This window comes from Xenopus laevis, chromosome 9_10S (genome assembly GCF_017654675.1).
Source record: "Xenopus laevis strain J_2021 chromosome 9_10S, Xenopus_laevis_v10.1, whole genome shotgun sequence".
In the NCBI taxonomy this organism is placed as follows: domain Eukaryota; kingdom Metazoa; phylum Chordata; class Amphibia; order Anura; family Pipidae; genus Xenopus; species Xenopus laevis.
The window spans coordinates 102,589,058-102,598,069 of record NC_054388.1 but is presented as its reverse complement, the minus strand read 5'-3'; the positions used below and the strand labels follow the sequence as shown (position 1 = coordinate 102,598,069).

At 43.1% G+C, this 9,012-nt stretch overlaps 1 protein-coding gene across 1 annotated transcript in view; it reads left to right on the top strand.

Moving 5' to 3' along the window:
- The first annotated feature begins 2,327 nt into the window (after window positions 1–2,327).
- grid2ip.S (glutamate receptor, ionotropic, delta 2 (Grid2) interacting protein S homeolog) overlaps window positions 2,328–9,012 on the top strand; it is a 67,580-nt gene continuing 60,895 nt past the window's right edge. Inside the window, exons 1-2 of the mRNA NM_001374462.1 lie at window positions 2,328–4,714; window positions 5,565–5,719. Of these exons, the coding sequence (NP_001361391.1) occupies window positions 4,139–4,714; window positions 5,565–5,719 (731 nt within the window). The 5' untranslated portion in view covers window positions 2,328–4,138. The remainder of the gene's footprint in view (window positions 4,715–5,564; window positions 5,720–9,012) is intronic.

The following is a 9,012-nucleotide window of genomic DNA, read 5'->3' as shown; positions in this document are numbered from 1 at the left end:
ACGTTCCTCAGAGACCAATCTAAACGCAGGCAGCGCGTTACCGGCGTTCTTAATTATTCAGCCTAATGTGTGCAGCTAATTGCAATTAATTTGTTGGTTTACGTGCTGACGGGGGGGGGGGAATTTCAATGATTTTGAGAGAAATATACATATTTATAAGCTGCGTCTATTTTCTGTGTATCTCCAGCCCAACATGAAGCATCTTTCCCATATGAATCCATAAATATTGGTTTTGAAGTTATTTAAAATGGTGATGCCGGTATAGGATCCGTTATCTGGAAACCTTTTATCCAGAAAGCTCCGAATTACGAAATTACAATTTTTTTCAAAACTGATTTCCTTTTTCTCTGTAGTATTAAAACAGCACCTTGTACTTGATCCTGACCAAGATATACTGTAATTAATCCTTGTTGGGGGCAAAACAATCTTACTGGATGTATTCAATGTTTAAAGGGCATGTAAAGGCAAAAAAATAAAATCCAATTTTTTCTTAAATGAAAAAGAAACCTATCTCCAATATACTTTAATTAAAAAACGTGTACCTTTTTATAAGAAACCTGACTGTATGCAGTGAAATTCTGCCTTCATTTACTGCTGTGGATAGGAATTGTCAGACGGTCCCTAACTGCTCTGCAGGGAAACAATCATACTTGTGAACAGCAGGGGGAGCCCCCGCCTTACTTCCCAGCCATGCAGAACTCAAGCAGCTTTGTTTATGACGATCCCTAAGCAGCCCAGACCACATTGAGCATGTGCACAGTCTTGGTCTTGCAAAGATGTTTAACAAAGTTACAAGATGGTGACTCCCTGTTGCCAACTTTGAAAGCATAAATTATTTGTTTGATTAGGCTTGTGGTGCAGTAAGTTCATATTTATATTTAGTATACAAAATACAGCATTTCTAGCCTTATTCTATTTTAGACTTTACATGCCCTTTAAACGATTTTTTAGTAGCGCATCTACTGGGTGTGCGAGGGTCCGACTGCATACTTCCCAACTGTCCCCTTTTCAGTGGGACAGTCCTGCTTTTGACAGCTCAACCCGCAGTCCAACGTTTGTAGTGAAAAGTCCCGACTTTCTCTGCACTGAACAGCCAGAAAAATATACAAAGTTTCTAACTTAATTGGCTTTTGGCAGAGAGCCCAGAACAGCTAACAGGTGCAACTTAAAGCCTCGATAAAGGCCCGATAAAAGCTGCCAACAGACCGAATCGGCAGCTTATTGGCCTGTGTGTGTGGGGCCATCCATCAGGCGTCCCCGATAGATATCTGGCCAAAAGTCGGGCAGATGCCGATCAGGCAGGTTAAAAAATCCAGTTGGATCGCGGCCGCATCTTTCCGTTGATGCGGTCCTGCGATCTGATCGCTGTGTGCCCTCCATTCTGATCCGATCGTTCGGCCCTAGAGCCCACGATCGGATCAGCCCAATATCGCTCACCTCAGGGAGAGATCCGCTCATTTAACTACATCGCCAAACAAGCGGATCTCCCTGTGTATGACCAGCTTAAGATAATTGTAACAATTTAGATGAGGTCCCTTGAGAGAAGTTTGACTCACAGCTTAAAGGGCAATTTACTTTCATTAGCAAAACTGTAATAATTGGGGGGAAAAATTAGGGGGTGGCCACAAAAATGGGCGTGGTCAAAAAATATGACGGGCTTAGCACGGCAAATTTTTTTCTCCATTTTTTTTATTTCGAAAATGTTGGGAGGTATGCGAATGCACCAGGGCGCACAACCCTTTGGGGCCCACCGGCGGTTTGCGCTCAAGGGAGTCCGCTGTGAAAATCGCTTTTGGAGGGGGGGGGGCAGCTGCATGGCCTGCACCCGGGCCCTGTGAGGGCTAGTTATGTTACTGTTTAGTAGCATTCCCGAGCATTCTGGATAACAAGTTCCATACCTGCAGCTACACTGAGCATGCCTAGAGCATACCTCCCAACTGTCCCTTTTTCGGAGGGACAGTCCCTCTTTTGACAGCTCAACCCGCAGTCCCTCATTTGTACTGGAAAGTCCCTCTTTTCTCTGCACTGAACAGCCAGAAAAAGAAACAAAGTTTCTCACTTAATTGGCTTTTAGCAGAGAGCCCAGAACAGCTAACAGGTGCAAATAAGATACTTTGTAACAATTTTGAGACACAAAAACACAGTTTAGATAAGGAGAAATATTTTCAAACTTTCATAACCTGCCAAATTTTGTAAAACAAACATGGTAATTAGGGGGTGTGGCCACTGAAAGTGGTGTGGTCAAAAAATTTGCTGCGCTACATGCGGAAATTTTTTTTTTGTCCCTCTTTTTACTTCCAAAATGTTGGGAGGTATGCTAGAGTTGCCATAATTCTTATACTATAATACTCTGTACCACTTGTGAGAGCATTCTGGGACTTGTAGTCTGACAACCCTAGATTGCAAAGGAATGAAGGGATTCTCTGCACTTGCTGGAGGCTCTTCTCTTTCCTGTGTGACAGAGCTGGGCCCCCAGTACCTGTCCTGTCATCACAATATCACACAAGCAGGGAGGCTTATTAGGTTACTGCTTGCTATAGATACTGCCTTCTCTTTAGCTGCCTGCATGTAACTGATACAAAAAGCCAGGGGCCTGTAGAGGTCTGTGTGCGACTGCATTCTCTCTGCGCTCGGGTCAGGTAAGAAATGCAACTATAGGCTTAAATTATTGGTTTAATAATGGTCATGTTAGTCTGCAAATATTCTCTGCTAAGGGTGTGTTTTATATTGTGCATCTTTGTGTAATGACATTATTTTACTTCACTGCATTCACTATGACCACATGTTTTCAGCATGTTTTAGGCCGGTAGAGGCTTAGTGGTTACATTGTACACCGTCTTTCCCTAGGCAGAAGAACTTACATTCTAAACACTTGAAAGCTCATTTATTGACATTCTCATTTCAGTGGTTTTGCAGGTTCTCTAAAACTAAAAAGGCATGTAATTTATTAGATCCGAATTCATAAGATCCATCTAAAAAACACACAAAAAAAAAAAAGCAGAATGAACTGAATAGGACAATGAAAATCTCTTCGCAATTACTACAGAAAAAAAAAATGCCAGAATTAAGGAAAAATGGTACTATTGCATAAGAACAATTGACGAACTTTCGTATTACAGTTTTTGTGGTTTTATTGCTAACTAAATTACAACTTTTTCCTGGTTTAGAGTAATCAGTAGAATCCACAATTTTTAGCACTAAAAATACTATTTGCGGGAAAGTTAAATAATGAGCCCCTCATTGTTTACATTGTTTCTGTTATTGTTTGTCCGTGCACATGGGCACTTTGTGACGGACAAAGCCATCTTATCCGGATTAACTCCATCCTGAGCTCTTTATTTTCTAAGGTGCAGCCAATTAACGGCCATATTCATTCCCTATACCTGTGTCTTTATATGTCTGCTCCTCTGTGATCTGTAAGACGTTATTTGTGGATGTTGAAGCATGTAGTGTGGCAGCACCAGCAGTATTATGCGTGAGCAGGGAATGGGCAGACGATCACCTGAATGTTCATTCAGAGAAGATAATTCTGTTCTCTCAATCGTCTCATGAAGCAGAAGCACAGCTTCTTTGTATGGAGGTTTCAGAGGAACCCAAGGGATGCAACAGGACATGTTAGTAAGTCTTCCAAGCTTTCATAGAATGGATACTAATTAAGGTTTATAAACGATCCACTGGATTAAAACAAACAAAAATATGCCTGCAAGGGGTACTGTTTGTTTATGTTGGTGCTGCCATCTTCTTTTGGTCTTTCAAGCATCCCCTGTTGGGTTTGAGTGAGCACATGTGCTTGTTGAACTGTTTGCAAGATTTCTGTTCCATGCATGTGACAAAATAAAATGGCAGCCCTCTGCAAACAGTACCCTGTTTTTTTTTTTTTTGAAGAAGAGGAGCTTCAGCAAGGGGTTACTGGTAAGCAATTAGAATAACTGGGAGGTGCCTGAAAACTTGGCACCTTCAAAGATTTTCCTTTTTCTTTCATGAAGTATTGCCTCTACCTGTTTGGAAAGCAGCAGAACAAACTAGGACCTGGGCCAGGAAATGCTCTGGTACACTGGCAGCCCAGTCCAACTCTTTTTGGTGATGGAAGACTGCATTATATCCTCATGCCTTTTCTCTTTCCGTTTTAGTTACATCAATGCCAGTAACAAACGAGGGCTGGCCGGAAACATTTGGCTTTGGTGTGGGTGGCTCAGGGCCTTGTTATATATTATGGGTAGAGGCCGGAAGCAGCGCTCACACAGCTGGTCTTCAGCCTGGGGACCAGATCCTGGAGGTGGAAGGAATGCCCGTTTCATCGTTGAGCTGTGATTCTTTGACACGACTAGGCCGGGAATGCCACAAAGTGCCCCCAAGTATTGGCGTTATTTCACGTGTCCAGCAGGTGGAACTGGCAGGAGGAAACCAAGAGGAGCTTGGCCTTACAATCACCAGTGGAAGACCTCTACAAGTCGGCAGTGTTACTTCTGGTTCTCTAGCATTCAATGCTGGAGTTCGAACTGGGGACTTCCTTCTGCAAGTTAATGGGATTCCCGTAACTGACTTAACAGAGGTGACCCAACTGCTGACCTCATGTGACTGGGATACACTGCATTTGGGCCTGCTGTGTGTGGGTCAGAGGCAGAGGCACAGTAGGGCATTTAGTGCTGGCGGAAAAGGAATAGAAAACACTTGCCAAGTGCATAAACTCAGAGCGCAGGAATTTAACAGGAAGGTAAGTCATTTTAAAGGGGGACAGAATATATGTTGGGTGTGTCTAAAGAGACAATTTGACTTAGTGCACATTTGTTCCTTGAGCAAACTGCAGGGGTCTAAAAGTTCTTTGGAGGGTCCCACCTGGTCTTAAATTCATGGTTTCTATTGACTGCGTGTAGTCCTCAACCTTGCAGTTTGAAGGTAAATCACCATTGAATAATACAGTTCAATAAACCATAAACCACCATTAGACCACATTATTCATTTCCTGGAAGACTTTAGGCTTAGTAAACAATTAAGGTGCCCATACGTGGAAGATATCATCTTCTATCTCTCTTAACTGAATTGATACCCTGTCTGTCCATGTACAGAACTAAAATGATTACTTTTTCCCAATCAGTGTTCAGTTTGACACATTCACATATCGATCTGGTTGGACAAAAAAATGCTTGTGGGCTGAGGCTTCCAGCTGACTAGGTCAGTTCCATTACATTAGTATTAGCCCAAGGAAGAAAGAACAAAATGGCGCAACTTTGTAACACCACATACGTGGCCATTTGTGACAAATATCTGTTTATTAGGCAGTCTACAGGCAAGACTTAAGGTTGCCATCTAAAACTCCACTCTCTTGTGCATGTACAAGTGGCCACTGTAAAATACTGAACAGTACAAACTATTTGTTATTGGTGACTTTACAAAGGAGGGAAGGTGTAAAATTGTAATGGGTGATTGCAGTAGTTGGATTTTGAGATGTAAATTTCCAGTTGCCTTCGGGCAGTAACTTCAAAATGAAATATAATGGGGAGCATAGTGAGTACCCCACCTTCCATTTTGTCTGCAGCTCCGTCATTGGCTATTGTCTTTTGCAGCTTGATGAGATCCTTGGAGATCAGTCAGCCTTGAAGGAGAAGGTATTCTCTCTACTGAGGCAGTATGCACAGGACAGGAAGGTAGATACCTTGGCATATTCTCTTTCCATGATCCTCACTCAGGAGCCCCACCATCTTCTGATTGACAACATCAGGTACCAAACTAATTACACTTAGTTAATTTATTTTTAAAATTCCCTTCCAATGGCCGATGGCAGCAAACCAGCGACATACCAGGCCTCCTAACACATTGCCCTCCGATCTCGAGGATGCAAATATGTTGGATGGGAAATGTTATCTGGATAAGATTTGGGCCAAATACTTCTACTCTTGGAAGTCTATACAAGAATGACTTAAGACAATTGTTTATTTCCAAAACGGTGTCAATTATAACAGCCAGTCTTCCTTCACCTCGAACCCAATGCTTACAAAAGCCAATGCACTAGACTAGAGTGTAAGGTTACTTGTGTATATACAGATGGAAGCGCCATATGGATCAGAAGCATTGGCTCTGAGTCTACAAAACAAAGAGTTGAAAGTTATATTATAAGCACCAGACAGTGGTTCAAGGGCTGCCTCTTATATATAAATGCACTAGCCTGGGGTAATTGCTTAGGGAATGTGATACCACCATATTTCTTCACCTACCAGGTATTTCTTATTCATTCTTGGGGTGGTGGCAGAATTCCTATAATGTGTGCATGTACCCACCCAAGCCAGTGCAAGGAAAAAAGATGGCAGTCCCATGCGCCCAGCTGGGGCATTTTTTTAAATAAAAGCAATGCTCCAAGTGGGGGGGGGCAGAAGGTTATTGTATTTGCCTATTGGGGGATGCCAAACATATGGGCATCCCCACTGATTAAAACTTGTCCTTTAATAGGATAAAAAAGAAAGAGGTGACCTATATTGCACGTTCTCCTATTCTACGTAATGTAGTCACATGACAGATTTCTCCCCCTTGAGGTATAATGTGGCATAGACATTTCAGCCTGCAGGTCAGTGCTTTTAGTGTACTTTCTTACAAGTTCAACTGCCCAGAGCTAAACCATTTCTGTTGTTTTGACAAGGTGATCTATTTTTAGAAAAGGCTTTTCTCGCCCTTGAAGCTATTTGGAGCTTTGGTTGATGGCAAAGATCTGCCTGTAGGTCAGCAATGCCCAAATAACTGACCGTTAAGTAGCTGGAAAAGAAAAGGTGTTTTTATACTGTGCCTGATGAACTCTATTATTTCTCTATAGCCAGAACATTTTATCATCCAGTAAGATCGGCATTCATCAATTCAATAATTATTGAATTATCCTTTAAAATGTTTTAACCAATTTGTGTTTTGATTTATAAGCCTTTAAGAATTGGCCATTCATTTTGTTTGGCAGGGAGGAATTTTCAGTGAGAGCGCAGAAGACTGCTGTCAGCCAAGCCTTTAAATGGCCAAGAAATCAATGGTTTAAAGATCACTGCTTTCATGACTCACTTTTGGAAAGTGTCACTTCCTGGCGTCTGGTACCCTCCCCAAATGTCAGGAACACAAAGACTCGAAGAAAGTGCCACTTGCGGTTTATTGCCATTTGAATGCTCATCTGTGCTAAAGAGATTTTCCAGCCGGCGTGTGTGAGCTCCAGTTGCTCAGTAAGCCAGTTGCTTGTTGCCACCTTTTTAAATAAAAAAAATAAATAATACTGGTGGCTTGAAGGTGGCTGTGAAGGGATAGGACTGGGTTGGATGGGGGCGTAAGTGAGTTGACTAGGGGTGTAACTGGGCGTTTTGGAGAACCTGCTTCCAGTATAATAAGTATTTCATTGCAACCATTTATACTTCCAGATGGGCCATTGACCAAAGATGTTCTGCAATGAGGCTAGGTGAGGACACCATCACCAATATAGCGACCCACAGAATAAGTCCATGGAGCACATGTAGCTTCCAACTTCCAAGGTGGCCATGCTTGCTCAAATTGGGTCAACGGTTTGGTGATTTATAACCATCCTACCTGACCATCTGGGCATTCTGTAGGGGCATTATTGGTCATGATGGACAATGTCTGTTGGCTTTAAAGAAAATAAGAGAAGGTCTTTGGGGAGGTGGTGGCCTGAACAAATGCAATAGAATAAAGGTGGCCATGCACCTACATAGCAAATACAAAGGAGGGTTGTGGGAGCACTCGCATTGCTAAGTAAAAAGTATAAGGGAAGTGCTACAGACATAGCCAAATTGGTCAGTGCACATTCCCTGGGTCCCTGTCTAAGTAATTCAGTAGATATGCAAATGCATGTGTTCACAAAGACAGGGGTTTTTTACTTACAAAGTTATGATCATAAAGTTGATAAGCCACCATACCACGTCAAGGTAAACCCCACACGGTGGTCCCTAGCTTGTTTCCCTCCAGTCATAGTATTGAGGATTCTGTGCCTCTCTGCATAATAGCATTAGTTAAAGTAACTACATGCAGGACCGCCATCAGAAATCGCAGGGCCCCATACGACAACATTTACTGGGCCCCCTGGGCTACGCCCACCGCAAGCCCCACCTACAGGTCCACGCTCCCCACCACACAGTAAAAAAACAAAAAAAATATTGGTGGCTAGGGTTCCCACATGTTAATAAAAAATAAAAAGATATTGGTGGTCAGGGCCCCCCATAAAAAACATTTGTGGCCAGGGCACCCCATTAAAAAATATTGGTGGCTAGGACCCCACATGAGAAAAAAAAATTGGTGGCCAAAATTGGTGGCCAGGCCCCCCACATTAAAAGAAAATTGGTGGCCAGGGCACCTTAAACATCCATGCCTTCCCAAAGTCAGCAGCTCTCAGAAAGATGGGGGGCCTGGCTAATCAAATAAGTGTGGCGTGGCCGGGCCCCCCTTACCCTCGGGGCCCCCTACAACTCTCCCCCCTGTCTGTCCGTTAGGCCAATAAGACAATCAATCAGACTAATTTACATGTGCAAATAGGTTTCAAGGGGTGTTGGTAGAACCCAACATCTATCAGACAATTGGTGGTCTATCCAAGGGAAACATTCATAAGAAATTCTAGATGGATTTGCAGAGATATCAGCATAGTCTGCACAGTCTTCTACAAGTGGAAGGAATACACCTGATGGCATAGGCACTTTTGGCCTTACTTCTTCCTGAGACCCTCACAACCTCACCTCAAATTTGCATACCTGGTGAGGGGGGGGGTTGGCATTGCTAGTACACAACCTCATCACTTCCCTTAACTTAACTGTGCCTGGATCACTAGTCTAAACTGCAAAGATAAACATATACTTCAGTTGCAGGTTTGGTTTGGTACATACTCACTGGTCCAGAGCCACTAGACTGCTTAGCAATTGGCTTGTGGCTGAAGAGGGAGCATGGGGGGCTGTACACTGAGATCTTGAGTGTCAGGACCGCTTGGCACGGTCACTTCTTTCAGCGCCTCCGTCGACGCATCAAAGATGACGGCGCCTATTGACT